A 19,248-nucleotide genomic window follows, 5' to 3' on the forward strand; every position below is an offset into this window, starting at 1 on the left:
TGTAACCAGGTGCATTGTCATGGAGCAGTAATATTTTGAAAGGAATCTTTTTGTCTGAGCAGTAGTAGGTGTTAACAGCAGGCTTAAAATATTCAGTAAACCAGGTTGTAATCATATGTGCTGTCATCCAGGCTTTGTTCTATTTATAGAACATAGGCAAGTAGATTAGTGTAATTCTTAAAGGGCCTTAGGATTTTCAGAATGGTTAATGAGCACTGGCTTCAATTTAAATTCACCAGCTGCATTAGCCCCTAACAAGGGAGTCAGCCAGTTCTTTGAAGCTTTGAAGCCAAGTATTGACTTCTCCTCTCTAGCTATGAAAGTCCTAGATGGTATCTGCTTCCAATATAAGGCTGTTTCACGTACATTGAAACTCTCTTGTTTAGCATAGCCCCCTTCAGTAATTAATTAGCTAGGTCTCATGGATAATTTCCTGCAGCTTCTGTATCAGCACTTGCTGCTTCACCTTGCACTTTTATGTTATGGACATGGCTTCTTAAACCTCATGAACCAACCTCTGCGAGCTTCAAACTTTTCTTCTGCAGCTTCCTCACTTCTCTCAGCCTTCATAGAATTGAAGAGATTTAGGGCCTTACTCTGGATTAGGTTTTGATTTAAGGGAATGTTGTGGTTGGTTTGATCTTCTATCCAGACCACTAAAACTTTCTCCATATCAGTAATAAAGCTGTTTTACTTCTCATTTGTGTGTGCTCACTGGAAGTAGCACTTTTAATTTCCTTCAAGAACTTTTTCTTTACATTTACAACCTGCCTAGCTGTTTGGTGCAAGAGGCCTAGCTTTTGGCCTATCTCAACTTTCAACATGCCTTCCTCTCTCTAAGCTCAATCATTTATAGCTCATGCTCTTTTTTTCACTTGAACACATAGAGGCCATTGGAGCATTACTGATTGGCCTAATTTCAGTTTTGTTGGGTCTCAGCGAATAGGGAGGCTCCAGGAGAGGGAGAAGGATGGGGAATGGGTGGTCAGTGGAGCAATCAGAACACGCACAGCATTTAACAGTTAAGTTAGCCATCTTATGAGGGTGTGACTCATGGTGCCCCCAGACAATTACAACAGTAACATCAAAGATCACCAATCACAGATTACCATAACAAATATAACGATAATGTAGAAGTTTGACATATTGTAAGAATCACCAGGATGTGACACAAAGAGACAAAAGTTCCAGTAAGTGAGCAAAATGGTTAAGGAAAAATGTTGCCAATAGGCTTGCTTGACACACAAACAAAAAACACCAAAAAAACCACACAGCATCTCTGAAACACAGTAAAGTGAAGTGTAATGAAAGGAGATATGCCTGTATATGCATCACTAGAAATGTAACCTTCAGAAAAGAATGAACTGGTAGGAGAATATATACATTTCTATGACTTATTATGAAGGGGAATATTTCAGTATTCTAGAATGGGGGTGAATTTTCTTTCAAACTACCCTTCTACCCCAGGAAGTGTTAAATTCCAAGACTTGCCACAAGGTGGTGTAGTTGTCATTATCAGTCCTTTCAAGAGAGAAAAATTTGTCTATGAAAACAGCTACATTTTGGAAATTCTGAGGATGACTCCTGATAAGTCCAGAGACAAAAAGATTTACTTCCATCAAAATTGTGTTATCAACTATGATGCATAAATATTTAGGAAGGAGGATACAAAAATGAAAGTGTGTGAAAAAAAGCTACCAAAATTTATACCTGCTGGAAAAAAGATTATGAAGTGAGATCACTAGAACTGGGCAGAAGCCTACACGTCACCTCATTTAGCTCCTTGATTTATATAGATGGACAGATTTAAGCCAAGAGGTACTTGGAGATTTACTTAGAATACCCAGCAAGATATTCTAGGAGAATTGAGGAGAAAGATTGAGGAGAAAAGAGTATATTCCTTGACTCCTAGTCTAATGTTTTGTTCTGTTTTTTAAAATATAGTCAACATACAGTGTTATATAAGTTCAGGTACAACATAGTGATTCAACAAGTTTATACATTATGCTGTGTTCACCACAAGTGTAGCTACCATCTGTCCTATTACATCACCATGATAATATCATTGACTGTAGTCTTTATGCTGAGCTTTTTATTCCTGTGACTTATTCATTTCCTAACTGGAAGCCTGTATCTCTCACTTCCTGTCACCAATTTTGCCCATTCTCCCATCCTCTTCCCATCTGACTACCATCAGTTTGTTCTGTGTATTTATAGGTCTGATTCTGCTTTTTGTTTATTCTTTTGTTGCTGTTGTTGTTGTTTTTGGATTTCACATATGAGTGAAATAATATGGTATTTGGTTTTCCTTAGTCTGACTTATTTCATTTGGCATAGTAGCTTCTAGGTCCATCCATGGTGTCTCAGATGGCACAATCTCATCCTTTTTTATACAGTTATATAACATTCCTCTGTGTGTGTGTGTGTGTGTGTGTGTGTGTGTGTGTGTATGTATACCACATCCTCCTTATCCATTTGTCCAGTGTGGGATTTAAAAAAAAAATTTTTTTTTAATGTTTATTTTTGAGAGAGACAGAGACAGAATGCGAGTGTGTTAGGGGCAGAGAGAGAGGGAGACATAGAATCCGAAGCAAGCTCCAGGCTCTGAGCTGTCAGCACAGAGCCCGACACGGGGCTTGAACTCATGAGCTATGAGATCATGACCTGAGCCGAAGTCAGTTGCTCAACTGACTGAGCCACCCAGGCGCCCCAGTGTGGGATTTTTTATTAAAAAATTTTAAATGTTTTATTTACTTTTGAGAGAGAGAAAGTGCGAGTGGGGGAGGGGCAGAGAGAGAGAGGAAGACACAGAATCTGAAGCAGGCTCCAGTCTCTGAGCTGTCAGCACAGAGACTGATGCAGGGCTTGAACTCACAAACCACAAGATCATGACCTGAGCCGAAGTTGGACACCTAACCGACTGAGCCACCCAGGTGCCCCAAATTTTTTAATTTTTAAATTAAAATTAATTAATTTAGAGAGTGAGAGTGTGAAAGTTGTAAAGGGGGAGAGGAGGAACTTGCAGGGGCGGAGAGAGAGAGAACAAACCTTAACCAGGCTCCATGCTCAGTAGGGAGCTCGACACGGGGCTGAATCCCATGACCCTGGGATCATGACTTGAGCTGAAATCAAGAGTCTGATGCTCAACTGACTGAGCCCCCCGGGCTCCCCTACTCCCAATATTTTTATAGCACATGTGGTCACCTCTTAATCCTGCATCTTATACCCTCCTAATTTAAATTATGGCAGACTTAACCACTGAACTTTTGAGAATAGCCCTTTGTGTGTGGTTTGTATGTGCTCCGTTTTTTCTTGTGAGTAATTGCCATGCATGGAGACAGTGGCAACCAAGAGAAGTGATAAAATACAAAGCAACTAACACAATTCCAATAAAGTAGCTACTGCGAACTTTTACTAGAAAGGTCAGATGCTAAAGAGAAGATACATATGAAGGTAGAAAAAAAATGGAAGACATTGAATTGAAATAAAACCTAAGTATTTAAAGTAAATTTGCAATTTGTTTCAGAATTGAAGAAAATTTTTTTCTTCAAAAAATTTTTTTTCTTAAAAAAAAAAACAAACCATTTTTTTTCCTCCTGGAAAAAATTTCTGGTTCTTTACTTTTATAGGTTTTCTTACCTATTTTTCTTTCTTTTCTTTTCTTTTCTTTTTTTTTTTTTTTTTTTTTGGTGGGGAGTAAGGCTGGTGGATAGGAAACGCGATATTTTTATAGATGAGAGAGAGGAAATACGAAAGCATAAAAGAGAATGGATAGAAATGAGAATAAACTGCCCTCTGGCTTTTAGACTATTGTAATGAACAACAAAGAAAGGCTTTTTTGCCACCAGGAATAGAGGTTTTTCTTTAGCAAATCCTCAACTTTTGGTCAGTTAGAGAGTTGAGATGTTTTATTTCTTTTTATAGCAGCTCTGTGAAGACAGAGAGGGGCAGATACCATTTTCATCTTAAATGGGAAAATAAAGTGATAAATATAATTTATTGAAAGTTATTTAATAATAAGTTTGGGGGTAAATTCTAGTTTATTCCAGTGTTATCTCTAGTAGTTGCTGCACTTTAAATGACATATAGTGATGATTTTATTCCTATTTGTTGTTCAATATAGAAAACACAGACATCTCTGTTGGAAACACCTGAAACTCATTATTGGAAGTTTGATTCTAAAGTAGCTCCTTCACAAAATATGTCCAGAAACATCACATCAGCGGACAATGGCAAATCCAGAGACAAAAGAGACTATTTGTGGACATCTGCCAAAAGTACTTTATCCACACCATTGCCAAAGGTTGGTTGCTAAAATTTCTAAGAAGTTCATAATGTTTTGGTTAAAAAAGGTTTTAGTATCATATGCCATATATCTGGTATTGCACATACATATATAAAACCAATTCAGTTTTTGTGATACCAGCATGAAATGGTTTCCTTTTTTTTTTTTTAAGTTAAAAAAAAAATTTTTTTTTTTTAAATTACTGTCTACAACTTAATGACACCTTGGGCAGATTCCATAAATTTTTGGCATTCACCAGATGGCATTCCCTGATGTGGGAAATCTGGTTCTGACTTGGCATTTTTCACCCCAGTTGCTTCCTTTGCTATTTACCCTTCATCATCTTGCTGCAAGAGTCCTTTACTTAGCAGTCAGCTAAGATCCTTGGTGGATCAGGTACCACCAGGAGGTGGCTGAGTTACTAGCTATCTTCCATATGCCCACTTAATCCACGGGGAATTCATTCAGCCTTTCCATGCTAAATGGTAGTACAGAATGTCTACTCTGGCCCCGTCCCCCTCCCCCCGCACCATCCATTTCTCTCTAATTTCTTTATACTCTAAACTGTTCAGCCAGATGCAGAGACAAATGAAATTTCTCCCTAAGTGTGTATCTAGTGAGGTATACATTAAGTGTGTATCTTCTTAAAGGTGCCCCTAGTTTTATATTAGTTCCTCACTTGGCTTGGAACTTGAAGGGAAAAATATCTCTACCTCTTTGTATCCTTCTAAGTTGAAATTTCGTACCTTTCCTTCTCAGTTTCCTTAAGATAACTGGGAAGAAAGGAGGTGTTTGGTGCTTGTATGGCCAGTTTAACCACTTTTTAATAAGCCCGAAAGAAGGATCGAAGGATCCGGGCTTTAATCATAGGTTACTTTCTTTAGAATATGGGTTACTAGCACTTTTTTCAACAGCTTTGTGCCCCAGTTAACAGTTCCAGAGCAAAAAGAAGAGTCTCTCACATCCTGTTTATACATATTATCCACACCATGCAAATTATGAAAATTAGTAAACTACATGGCTTAGAGAGGCTTTTATATAAAATTATTTTGTTGTATTTAGAACTATATTATTCACATGAAATGATCTTTGTATAAAATGAACCTTACTTAAAAAAAAACTTTTTATTGAAATATATGCAAAAAAAATGCCCAGGTCTTAATTAAACAATTGGATGAATCTTTACAAACTAAAGATGACTTTTTTAGTAATCAGCATTCACAATAAAATACAGAACATTACTATCATCTCTGAAGATCTTGCCCCCCTTACTAGCTTCTCCTCCAAGGCTAACTACTGTCCCAACTCTAATATTTGATGTATCTGTTTTTGCATTTTCTATAAACAGAATCATTATTTTTGTTTTGGCTTTATTCATTTAACATTATGTTTGTGGGACTCATCTATATTGTTGCTTTAAGTTGTAGATTCTCTGTTTTTATTCCTGTATAGTAATCCATTGTATGATGTACCATATTTTATTTATTGTTAGTGGACTTTTGGGTAGTTTCCAGATGGGACTTTTATGAACAGTGTTGCTATAAAAATTCTAGTATTTGACATGTATGCATTTTGGTTGGGTATGTCTTTAGGAATGAAATTGCTGGGTAATAACATTATGCATAATATGTTACATTTTAATAGATATTGCCTGGGCTGTTTTTTACTGTGATACAAAACATGTGTTTTTTGTTTTTTGTTTTTTCCCCCTCATGCCAGTTCTCTGATTGCAGACACCAACTAGGTGTCCTACAACTTGATTAAATTCTCACACTACGTGGAGCTAATGTAAATCCCAGTAGGTTAGGGCTCAGTCTCATAAGACTGCTTCCGCTTCAGACACCAGTCACAATCCTGGTTTGCCACTTGTACTACTGTCCAGTTGGCTCTAAATTGGGGGTTCCCACAACCCCCTCCTCAGGTTTGCTAATTTGCTGGAATGACTCACAGAACTCAGGAAATTCCTTTACTTACTATTACCAGTTTATTATAAAGGATACAACCCAGGAACAGCCAAATGGAAAAGATGAGTAGGGCAGGGTATAGGGGAAGGGGTATAGAGCTTCCATGCTCTCTTCAGGAGTTCCATCCTTCCAGCAGCACCTCTGTGTGTTTGCCAACATGGACATTCTCAGAACCCTATCGTTTAGGGTTTCTTTTTAATGGAGATTTCACTACCTAGCATGATTGGTTAAATTAGGGCCATTGGTAACTCAATCTCCAACCTCTCTCCCCTCCCAGGAGGTCAGGGGGTGGAACTGAAAGGTTACAAACTTCTAATCAAACCTTGTTTTTTTCCGGCAATAAGCCACCATCCTGAAGTTATGTAGGTGCCCTTTACTGCCAATTATTTCATTAACATTAACTCTTGTCCAGTTGAAAGGAGTTCATTCTGAATAGGAAAAGACTCCTATCACATTACTGTCAACAAAGACCAAATGTTGTACCAAAAGATGCTCCTTTCACTCAGAAAATTACATGGGTTTTAGAAGTTCTCTGTCAGGAACCAGGGACAAAAACTAAAGGTATGTTTCTTATTGTACCACACTGCCAATCATTTAAAAAAAAAATCATTACATCAATTTATATCTAAGCTAGCAGTGAGTGAGAATTCTAGTTGCCCCACATCCTTGCTACCACATGGTATTTTTTATCTTTTTGATTTTAGCCATTCTCATGGCTGTGGTGACTTTACTTTTTTAAAAAGAACATTTTTACCATAATTTTAGATTTACAGGAAAATTGCAAAGGTAGTACAGAGAATTCCTTTATATCAGTCACTCAGTTTTCTACATTGTTAACATTTTACATTACCATGTACATTTGTCAAAACTAAGAAACGTACATTGGTACATTACTGTTAACTAAACTTTATTTTTCCATTAATGTTTTCTTACTCTTCCAGGATTCAATCCAGGGTACCACTTTGCATTTAGTTGGCATACTTCCCTAGTCTTGATCTTAAATTTTTAAAGTTTGTTTGTTTGTTTATTTATTTATTTATTTATTTAATTAATTTATTTTGAGGGAGAGAGAGCATGAGTGGGGGAGGAGCAAAGAAAGAGGGAGAGAGAGAATCCCAAGCAGACTCTGAGCTGTCAGCATGGACCCCAATGTGGAGCTTGAACTCACGAACCGTGAGATCGTGACCTGAGCTGAAACCAAGAGTTGGGCACTTAACCAAGTGAGCCCTAGGTGCCCCTAAGTATTTTCTAGTATACCATTTTAATCCTCTTGTTTTTTACTATACTTTTTGAATTATTTTCTTAGTGATTACCTGAGTATTAACATCTTAAAATGATTTAGTTTGAATTAATACCAATGTAATTTCAACGGTATACAAAAACTTTGCCCAAACTTAGTTTCATTCTCTCTCTCTTTTGATATCATTGTCATGCAAATCATATATTTATACATTTTAAGCCCATTGATACAGTATAATAATTATTGCTTATGTGTCTATATTTTAGATTAGATAGGAAAAAAGAATTATAAACAAATACATGCATACTATCTTTTATAATTATATAGTTTTCTTTACTGGATGGTTTTGGTGTATATAGAATTATTTGGAAACAGGTTTTTTTTTAAGTGCTTTGGAGTCAACCTACAGCTGTTTTAACTCCATGGTTTATGGTAGAAATCAACTGTATGTAATGAGTCACTTGTCTCTTACTGCTTTTCTAGTTTGTCTTTGACTTTTGACAGTTTGATTGTATGTCTAAGTGTAGTTCTAATTGAGTTTATCCTCCTTGGAGTTTGTTGAGCTTCTTGGGTGTATAGATTAATGTTTTCACCAAATTTGGGAGGTTTTCAGCCATTATTTTTTCAAATGTTTCTTCTTCCCTTTCTCTGCTCTTATCTTGGAACTCCCATTATGTATACTTGATGGTGTCCCACAAGTCTCTGAGGCCCTGTTCATTTTTCTTCTTTCTATTTCTTAGACCAGATAATTTCAATTGAACTATCTTCAGGTTCATGGATTCTTTCTGCTTTAATATGATATTGAGCCCCTCTACTGAACTTTTCATTTCACTTATACTTTTCAACTGCAATTTTCAATTTGGTTCTTTTTAAAAAAATAAGTTTTATCTTTATTGATAATTCCATTTGGTTAGAGATTGTCATCATACTTTATTTCTTTAGATATGGGTTTCTTCAGCTCCTTGAACATATTTAAAATAACTGACTTAAAGCCTTTGTCTAGGAAATCCATGACAGGTCTTCCTTAGGGATAGTTTCTTTTGATTGTACCATCCCAACCCCTGTGATGGGCCATAGTTTTTTGTTTCTTTGCATGTCTCATAATGTTTTTTTGAAATCTGAACACTAAAAATAACATAATGTGACAGCTGTGGAGATCAGATTCACCCCTGTCCTTAGGGTTTGTTGTTTCTGCTTGTTACAGTTGTTGTTTGTTTAGTGACTTTTCTAAACTAATTCTGTAAAGTTTGTATTCTTTGAGTGCCACTGAAGTTTCTACTTGGTTAGCTTAATGTTCAGCTAATGTTTGAACCAACTGAGCCTGTACCAATAAATCTCCCAATTTTTACCAATGGACTGTAGGTACTTATTAGGGTATACCTTCAGCACTCAGCCAGACCATTGATAACTGAATCTTCAAGCTCAACTAGGGCCTTCTTAGGTCTTTCCTGTGCTTATTCACAGTCCTATGCATGTGTGGCTTTCTACATTTCCAGGAATGCCAGAATTTTTGAAGTTTTTGTCTAGTTTATCATTTGACCTGTTAAAATCATTGCCTCATGGAACTGCAAAGTGAAAACACTTGTCTATAATTGTCTTGATAAATGCTGTGTCCTACTCAACACCAAAGAGAAAGCTTTTGTACTGAATGAGTTCTGAATCAGGTTAAATACAGACTAGCTTGTGAGGTCTTTCACAGAACCCCTAGACAGGTCAAATAATGACAACTCTTTGGGAATAAAAGCTTTGAAAGAGCTCTCAATTTTGTTTTGCTCCGACTAATGGCTGCCAGTCTGGACCAGGAGTGTGGGATGTTATTTTTTAAGGGTAACATAGAGAATAGGAGCTAGGATGAAGAAAAGTTAAGACACCGCAAAGCTTGCTGTTCTTATGGAGGTTCTGCCAATTATTTTATTTTATTTTATTTTATTTTATTTTATAATTTAAAAAAATTAATGTTTAGTTTTGAGAGAGAGAGCGAGCGAACATGAGTGGGGGAGGGGCAGAGAGAGAGAGGGAGACACAGAATCCTAAGCAGGCTCCAGGCTCTAAGCTGCCAGCACAGAGCCTGATATAGGGCTTGAACCCACAAACTGTGAGATTATGACCTGAGCTGAAGTCGGAAGCTTAACTGACTGAGCCACCCAGGCACCCCTCTGCCAATTATTTTTTTTTTAAATAAACACTACAGTTTGTGACAAGCTTTTGATTAATTTCCAGAGTTCTGAAAAAGTGGACTTTGACCATTTTACTAGTATTTTATTGCTTTATGGAAGAGAAAATCTTCGGAGTACCTTACTGTGCCATTTTTGCTGATGTCACTGACCTAACTTTTTAAGGTACTTGAAAAAAAAATTGTAAAACTTACAGGGAAATATGGAATAGTAAACGTTGATTAATGTGACTTACTTAATCAACAAAATATAAGCATACCTATTTTCTCATAAATCAGTAAGGATTTTTGTAGAGAGAGCTAAACTCATTCTGTTTTTTGGTCTGAATCATTGTTAAAAAAGTTAAAAATCCCTCTTCTTAAGATCGTTGACTCCTGAAGTTGAAGAGTGTCTCTCCGCACTCTCTCCTGCCATTATTTTCTTCAGTAAGTTGAAGGGAAGGACAAAGAAAAAGTTTTCTATTAAAAATTTTTGGAAGGAAGTTGTAAGTTTTAGCATCAAAAATACCTGAATTAAATTCTTATCAAAAATCTCTATATACATTCCACTAATAATTGAGAGTTATTGATTGCTAAAGACTTAACTTGCCTTTATTAATAATACGGGGTTTTTGATGGGAAAATGTATTGTTTTTCTTTTTGGATAGGCATATACTGTGAAGACACCAACGAAACTAAAAATTCAGCAGAGAGAAAGCAAGAATATACCTACCGAAGAAAGTAATAAAAAAAGAAAAATGGTCTTTGAGTTTGATATTAACTCGGATAGTTCAGAAACTACTGATCTTTTGGTAAAATACTACAAATCAGTATTTATTACTTGTTTACATTATTCATTATTTTTATACATTACTTTTTGATGTATATGTATAATATATACACATAGCATCTACCATTGCAATACTAAAATATAGTAGAACTCTACTACAACACAGAGCCCTATATGCTTTTGCAGCATTTCAGAGAGGGTTCAAATAATCTAACTTCAGTAAACATGGCATTTTAAATTACTTGATGTAACATAGTTGACACATGATTAACAATCTTGTTTTCCAGCAGAGTGTTACAAGGAATTTTTAACCACATTTTCTCTTTTTTTGTTTCTTTTCTTTTTCCTCTTTCTTTCTTTCAGAAAGGTTAGATGAATCTTGCTATAGCCAAGTTTGTTATTTAGGGCCCCTTTTGATTTTGCTAATATACATGTTACTTCATTTTATACCACTTTTTGGTTGAAATCTGTATCAAGGTCTAACATTACTATTATTCTTAAAGAGTTAATGTATTAAAGATGAGTTGTTTAAGGAAGATATTTCCCCTAGCAGTTTGTATTAGTAATTACTCCCTACCATGAGTGTATCCACACATACCAGTGTTTTCTGAAGTTATAATATTGATTTAGTGAGAATAGTTAAACTTAGATTCATTTAATTTAAAACGAAATAAATCTCATCAGACAAAATGAAGCAATATACCAAAGATTCCTAATTACAAAATTCCAGTTAAAAGCACTTGTTTCGTTGTTGCCACTTACAACTTTTGAGATTCTTCAAGCTTTTTTGGGACTGCTTTGTTCTGGAAAAATGAGTAGCTGAAGTCTTAAAACTTTAATTATTGAAGTTAACATACAGAATCCTTACTCAAGTACCTCTTTGTTTTATAGATGTTGATTAGCATTTTAATGATTAAAACTGAACCAAGCAATGTTTCAAAGACTACATAGATTATTTCTTAGAACAATCTCCTGTTTAAGAAGTATAGACAATGTTGCTGTTCTCATTTTACAGAAGAGGAAACTGAGTCACACAGATACTTGCCCAAGATCACATAGCTAGTAAGGCAGGGAGCCAAAATTTGAACACAGACCATCTAGCTCCAAAGCCTATGTAAGACCATGTACATAGTAACTTCCAGCTTAAACTGAAGTCCAGATATATAAAAATGTAAGGAGAATTAGTAGAAAGACTATGAGCTCTGGGATTAGACACTCCAGGGTTGGAATCCCTACTATTTTTCTAGCAATGTGAATTTAGCTGATCTGAGATTCAAAATGACTCATCTCATTTTTAAAAGCATCACAACTTTGCAACACCATAAACATACTACACTATTATATGTATACACAATTATTTCCACTTGTCTAAAAAGACATTTCATGTCTATTTATTTGGTTATAATTATCATTTGAAGTTACTATTTTTGTAAATTTCTTAACTGTTGTGTTTAAATTTTGATGAAGATTCAAATTATTATAAAAAGTTAGATGTAAAAATGGATTGTCTAAGTGATCTTGGATAGTGGAGTAGGACATAACCACAAATTTATTTCTCCACCTAGATAGCAATTGTACTTGCAGAAATTGCCAGAAGTAACTATTTTGGAGCTCTGGAGACTGTTTGAATGCTTGCAATTTCCAGGGTTGCAACTTGGTAAATTATAGTTAAGTTTGCAACCTTAAGAATGGTAGTAACTACCTATAATCCAATCCATAGGCCTGTGGCAGACAGCTATGCTCAGGTCTTGGCCATAGCCAGGGTAAGCAACAAGGACTTTTTCTCTGAGTATCAAGGTTCAGTGTTCCATATCATGATTGTTGCTTCTCACCACTGAGGTGCAGGCACAGAAACTTCCTGTCGTTCTTTCAACCCTCGCTGGCTTGTGTCTTCTTAGAGGATTTAAGTGAACTGTATCTGTGGGTTTTGTTTTGTTTGTTTGTTTGTTTGTTTTGCCTTCCTCTTCTTTTCATTTTTCTTCTTTGGAGGACCAGGCATTTAAGAATTAGTACACTCAAAAGCACTCACATTTATGGGGTATTTAAAACCACTACATGTGCCAAGGGAAAGACAGGCTCAGAAAAAACCTGAGATCTCAAATTTTCATCTCATCCTGATCCCTGGCATAGAAACTTATACAACATAAAACAAAAACAAAACTAACCCACTACAGCAAACCCTGGGGAAAGTGAAGAATCTGATTTGCAGACCTATCTAATTATAAGATTCCAATGTCTAGTTTTCAACAAAAATCACAAGGTATACAAAGAAAAGGAAAGTAGGGCTATACAAAGGAACAGAACAAGTCAGCGGAAAATGTCCCTGAGGAAGCCAAGATTGACAAGAGCTGAAAGAGCTAAACGAAGACATAGACAAAGACAGAAAAATGATGTATGACTAAAATGAGAATACCAATAAAGAGATAGAAATTATAAAAAGAACCAAGAAGGAATCCTGGAGTTGAAAGTACAATAACTTAAAATGAAAAGTTCATTAGAGAGATTCAAAAGATTTGAGTAAGCAGAAGAATTGATTAATTTGGAAATAGGATCATTGAAATTACTGAGTTTGAGGAAAGGAAAGAAAAAAGGAAAAGGGAGTAGGCAGCCTGAGACTTGTGGGACATCATCAAACATCAATATGTTTTGTACGAGTCCCAGAAGAAGAGAGAGAAAAAAGGGAAAAAATATTTGAAAAAGTAATAGCTGAAAACTTCTCAAACTTTGATGAAAGAAAATGAATCTACAAATCCAAGAAGCTCATTGAATTCTAAGTAGTATAAAATCAAACAGACTCACGTCAAAACACATTATAATCAAACTGTCTAAAGACAAAGAGAATCTTGAAAGTAGTGAGAATCAACTCATCACAAACAAGGTACTCTCAATACAATTATCAGCTGATTTCTCACTGAGAAGACTTGGAGGCCAGAAGACAATAGTTTTCCATATTCAAAGTGCTGAAAGAACAAAATCATCAACTGAGAATTTGATACCTGCAAAAACTGTTCTTCAAAAATGAGGGAGAAATTAAGACATTCCCAGATAAACAAAAGCTGAGGGAGTTACCAAATAATTTACACAGGAACTTATAAAAACTAGCATTGTAATTTGGTTTGTAACTCCACCTTTTATTTTCTACAGGATTTGAAAGAAATTGCATCAAAATTGTTAATCTACATTACTGGGTGCCCAAGGTATAAAGATGTAATTTATGACATCAATAACAGAAAAGGAGCATGGAGCTGTATAAGAGCAGGATTTTTGCAGGCTATTGAAGTGAAGTTGGTATAAATTCAAATTAGATTGTTATAACATTATAGGATATTAAATGTAATCCCCATGGTAACCACACAAAAAAAATCTGTAGAATATACACAAAAGGAAATGAAAAGGGAATCGAAACATTTCACTACAAAAAAAATATCACCTAACCATAAAAGAAGACAGTGATGGAGCAAATGAGAGAGAAACAACAAATCTCTAAGGCATATAGAAAACAAACAGCAAATAGGCAGAAGTTAGTCTCTCTTTATTGTAATTACTTTAAATGGATTACACTTTCCAATCAACATAGATTTACAGAATAAATTTTAAAGAATGATCCAACTAGTGTTTTGTCTAAAAGAAACTCATCTTAGAACCAAAGACACAAATTGAAAGTCAAAAGGTGGAAAAAGATATTCCATGCAAATAGTAACCATAAAAGATCTGGGCTGGCTATACTTCTATCCAACAAAATAGGTTTTAAAGCAAAAAAGTGCAAGAGGCAAAGAATGACATTTTATATTAATAAGAGTTTCAGTACAGCAAGAAGATATGAGAGTTTTAAACATTTATACCTAATAACAGATCCTCAAGATACATGAAGAAAGTCTTTACAAAATTGAAGGGACTAATAGTTCTACATCAATAGTTGGATACTTCAATACCCCACCTTCAATAAAGGATAAAACAATCAGAAGATAAATAAGGAAATGGAGGACTGGAAAAACACAATAAAGCAAATAGGCTTAACAGATCTATACAGAACACTCAACAACAACAGAATACACATCATTTTCAAGTGCACATGGAATATTCTTCAGGATAAGCCGTATAGATTACAAAACAAGTCTCAATACATTTTAAAAGATAGCCATCATACAAAGTATCTTCTCTGACTACAATGGGATGAAATTAGAAATCAGTAAGAGTAGGAAAATTAGAAAATTCACAAATTTGTGAAAATTAACACACTTCTAATCAGAAAAGTCGTCACGAGGGAAATTAAGACTTAGATATGAATAAAAATGAAAGCACAATATATCAAAACTTATGTGATACAGCAAAAACCACACTCAGAGGAAAGGCATAGTTCCCAAATTCCTACTAAAAAAGAAAGATCTCAGTTCAGTAACTTAACTTTATACTTTATGTAACTAGAAAAAGAACAAACTAAACCCAAAGCTAGCAGAAAGAAGGATATAATAAATATTCAAGGGGAGATAAATTAGAGAATAGAAAACAATAGAGAAAATCAATGAAACCAAAATTTGTTTATTTGAACAAAATTGACAAATCTTTGGCTAGACTAACAAGAAGATGTAAATAACTTGAATCAAATGAAAGTGGGTACATTATTACTAATTATTCAGAGATAAATACTGTGACTGTATGGTAACAAATTTTATAACCTAGAAGAAATGGACAAATGGGTAAAATCCTCAAAACACAAATTACCTAAACTGATTCAAGAAGAAATAGAAAATCTCAACAGACTTACCTACAGTAAGTAAAGAATTTGAATTAGTAATAAAAAAAACTCTCAACAAAGAAAAGCCTTGGACCAGATGGTTTCATTGATGGATTGTATCAAACATTTGAGGATATAACCTTCTCAAGTTCAAAAAAATTAGAGAACTCAGGCTAACTCATTCCCTGAGGCCAGCATTACCTTGATACCAAAGCAAAATACAGATATTATTAGAAAAAAATTAAAGACCATTATCTTTTATGATTGTATATGTAGAAATCCTCAACAAAATATTAGTCAAATTCCACATCATATTACAAGGGCTATTCACCATGACCAAGTAGGGTTTTTCTGAGAAATACAAGGATGGTTCAGTATAAGAAAATTAATGTAATATATCACATTAATAGAACAAAGGGAAAACAATTCATCTCAATCGGTATAGAAAAGGCGCTCAACAAAATCCAACATTTTTTCATGATTAAAAACTCTTACAAAGCTAGTAATAAAGGGAAAATTCCTCAGCATGATAAAAAGTACTTACGAAAACCCACAGCTAACATCATAGTCAGTGGTAACAGATTGAAAACTTCCCCCTAAGATTAAGAATGAGACAAGGATATCCATTTTCACCACTGCTAGTCAACATTGTTCTGGAAGTTATAGCCAAGACAAAAAAGACAAAGGGAGAGGGAGGGAGCTAAAAAGCCGGCATACGGATGGAGTATGGGGTACAGCTATGTGCAGATGTCATGATCCTATCCATTGAAAATCACAAAGACTCCACAAGAAGGCTACTAGAGCTAATAAATGAAGTCAGCAACATGGAAGGGTAGAAGAACACATGACATCAGTTATGTGTGTATACACCAGCAATGATTAAAATCCAAAAGGAAATTACTACTACCACCACCACCACTACTACTACTACTACTACTATTATTTAGGTACAAATCTAACCAAGAAGGTAAAACGCTGAAATACAATGAAAACTATAAACATTGTGGGAAGAAATTAAGACTTAAAGAAATAGGAGAAAATTCTGCTTATGGATAGGAAGACAACATTGTTAAAAGGTCAAAACTACCTCTGATACTAAAATTCATATAGAGCTACATGGGTCCCCAAATAGCTAAAACAATTTTGAAAAAGAAGGATAATGTTGGGGGATTCATAGTTCTCAACTTTCAAATTTTCTACAAAGCTAGTAATTTAAGCAGATTAATACTAGGATAAGGAAAGATATATGTGGAATAAAATAGCCCAGAAATAAATCCTCACATATATAGTCAATTGATTTTTGACAAGAGTGCCAAGACCATTCAGTGGGTAGAGAAGACATTTTTTTCAACAAATGGTGCTAGAACTGGATATACCCAGATGCAAAAGAATGAAGTTGGACTCTTACTTTATACCACATATAAAAATTAAGTAAAAATGTATCAAAGATCTAAACTTAATGCTAAAACCATGAAGCTCTTAGAAGAAAATATTGGGAAAATTTTCATGACATTGAATTTGGCAAGGACCTAATGGGTATGACACCAAAAACAGCCAAGAAAAGAGAAAATAGATCAATTTGAATTCAAAATTAAGAATATTTGTGCATCCAAGGACACTATTAAAGTGAAAGGACAAGCTAGAGGGTGGCAGAAAATATTTCAAATCATATATTTGAAAAGATTAATATCTAGAATACATAAGGAACCCCCATAATTCAACACCAAAAACCATACAGCCCAATTTAAAAATGGACAAAAGACTTGAATAGACATTTCTCCAAAGAGGATATACAAATGGCCAACAAGCACATGAAAAGGTGAACGTTACAGAGTTAGAAGGACAGATAAGGTTTTGTTTTAATTGGGTTAATTTATTTTTATTTGGGCAGTCATTAATGAATTATCAGTTTGCTATGTACTGAGTAAAATTTTAACAGTTTCCAGGATGATTTAAAAAATTTTTCTTTTCTAAGCTGGTCAGTTGGTACATACTGGTTCTGAGTGTATATGAAAGGCAGCTTTTTATGAGTTACTGAATTCTGCTGAAATCTTAGAATTCATGAAAATCTCTTTGAATATTTTTATTCATGAAGCTTCTGTAAATGTGACATTAGGAGCAGGAAAAGATAACGTAAACCGATTGCTTGCCTGACTAAATCTGTGTAGTATATTTATTAAGAGAATGGATTCTGGAACCAGCCTATCTGGATTTGAATCCTGGCTCCACCTCTTACTAGCTGTATAATCTTAGGCAAGTTACTTAATATTTCTGTGTCTTCATTCTTTACCCTCAAAATGGGGATAATAATAGTATACCTACTTCATAAAATTGTTGTGAGGATTAAAGCTAAAATACACAAAGTGATTAAAACAGTTTCTAACATAAAGTACTAAATACGTGTTAGCTATTGTGTAGGGACATTACAATACTCATAAACTGATAATTGATAACATTATAGCTTTATAGGATTATAAATGCTTATTCTAAAGCCGAAGTGTGAGTTTGAATAAGTGGGCTGGGGGGAAGGGGAAGGAAAGGTAGTAGTATAAAGACTCTGAAACTGAAATAGAAATAACAAAATAAGTACTATTCATACACATCTTGTATTTCACATAACCTTTCAGGAACATAGTTAATAGAATCCAAATCTATGTCCTTGTTTGACAGATGGAGGGTTTATTTTGTCATTGTCTTCAGTTTTTCTTCTTTTTTCTCTCCTCTTTCTCCTCTTTCTTCCCTTCTCTTACCTCCTTTCTTCCTCTTTTCCCTTCCTCGTTTTTCTCCTCCTCTCTGTGATATGTAGGAAAAATCTTAATAACAAATATCAGTGATGACAGACTCCAAATTAATATTTTTGTATTTTCCTTTAAGGGCATGGTAGCAGAAGAAGAGACATCGAAAAAAACTGTACAAGACTAATAATCCACCAACTCCTCATCTTTGTGTCAGAACACCAAAACAGGTATCTTTTCATTTTTACTTCAGAAAGCAAATTTCAAAAGCTGGACTTTATCTTTTTAAATTAAATATATTATGATTTTATTTTATTTTATATTCAGACCCCTTCATCTCTAACAACCCCTGGATCTACACTGAAGTTTGGAGCTATGAGGAAAATGAGGGAAGATCGTTGGGCTGTAATTGCCAAAATGGATAGGAAAAAAAAACTAAAGGATGCAGAAAAGCTATTTGCTTAATTTCAGAAAATAAGTGTGATTAAGGAGCCTAATAACATCTTATTTATAGTTAATTAAAAATGTTTATTTTCTGAAGAGCCAAACAGTTTCTGAAATTGAGACTTTATTTTTGCATAAATAATTTGGTTTTTAAAATTTGTATATTTTGGCCTAAATTGAAATAACCACATGTTACCTGAAATCTTGTAATTGTATTCAAATAATAAGATGATTGTATTTTGTTTTTACCTTTTCTTGTATTTATGAAAACTGTTTTAGCTAAGTTTTCAAATTTGTAAAGTTATCCATTAAATGCTAGGAACACATTGAGATTTACTCTTTATTCTTTACTATTAAAATATTTTAAATGCAAATAAATGCTTTTCATTGATTCTGTGAGGTCATCTGAACAGCTTATCATAATTTTGATAATATTTGTTTTTAAAATCTTAAGGTCATTTTAGTGAAGTTTCATAATTCTGAAGAAGCTTTATCTATTTAGTTGTAGGGGGGAAAAGGCTATATATACCTTTTAGCTATACTAAACTTTAGAGCTATACTAATAGCTGTATCTATTTAGTTGTAGGGGGAAATAAGGCTATACCAGTATGCCTTCATAACATTATTTATTCAACACTTACTACTTTAAGCAAATATTTATTGAATGCCCACTAAGAGCAAAACACAGTTCTAGATACTGGAGATATGACAGTGAACAGAACAGAAAAAGAAACCCTCTGTTTTTCTAGAGCTTACATGTTAGTGAGGGAAATAGACAAGACAGAAAATTTAAAGACCAAAACAGATAGTGTATTGTTAATGGTAATTGCTAGGAGAAATAAAACAGAAGAGTACTAGGGAGTATGAAGAAGGTTGGACTTTTAGGTAGAGTGGGCCTCACTG

At 34.4% G+C, this 19,248-nt stretch overlaps 1 protein-coding gene across 1 annotated transcript in view; it reads left to right on the forward strand.

The window, feature by feature from the left end:
* SYCP1 (synaptonemal complex protein 1) overlaps positions 1-18,671 on the forward strand; it is a 117,647-nt gene extending 98,976 nt beyond the window's left edge. The window contains 5 exon segments of the mRNA XM_043575924.1: positions 4,124-4,303; positions 10,310-10,453; positions 18,041-18,064; positions 18,066-18,131; positions 18,229-18,671. Of these exon segments, the coding sequence (XP_043431859.1) occupies positions 4,124-4,303; positions 10,310-10,453; positions 18,041-18,064; positions 18,066-18,131; positions 18,229-18,366 (552 nt within the window). The 3' untranslated portion in view covers positions 18,367-18,671.
* Positions 18,672-19,248: the final 577 nt, after the last annotated feature.

The sequence above is a fragment of the Prionailurus bengalensis genome, chromosome C1 (genome assembly GCF_016509475.1).
Source record: "Prionailurus bengalensis isolate Pbe53 chromosome C1, Fcat_Pben_1.1_paternal_pri, whole genome shotgun sequence".
NCBI classification, from domain to species: Eukaryota; Metazoa; Chordata; class Mammalia; order Carnivora; family Felidae; genus Prionailurus; species Prionailurus bengalensis.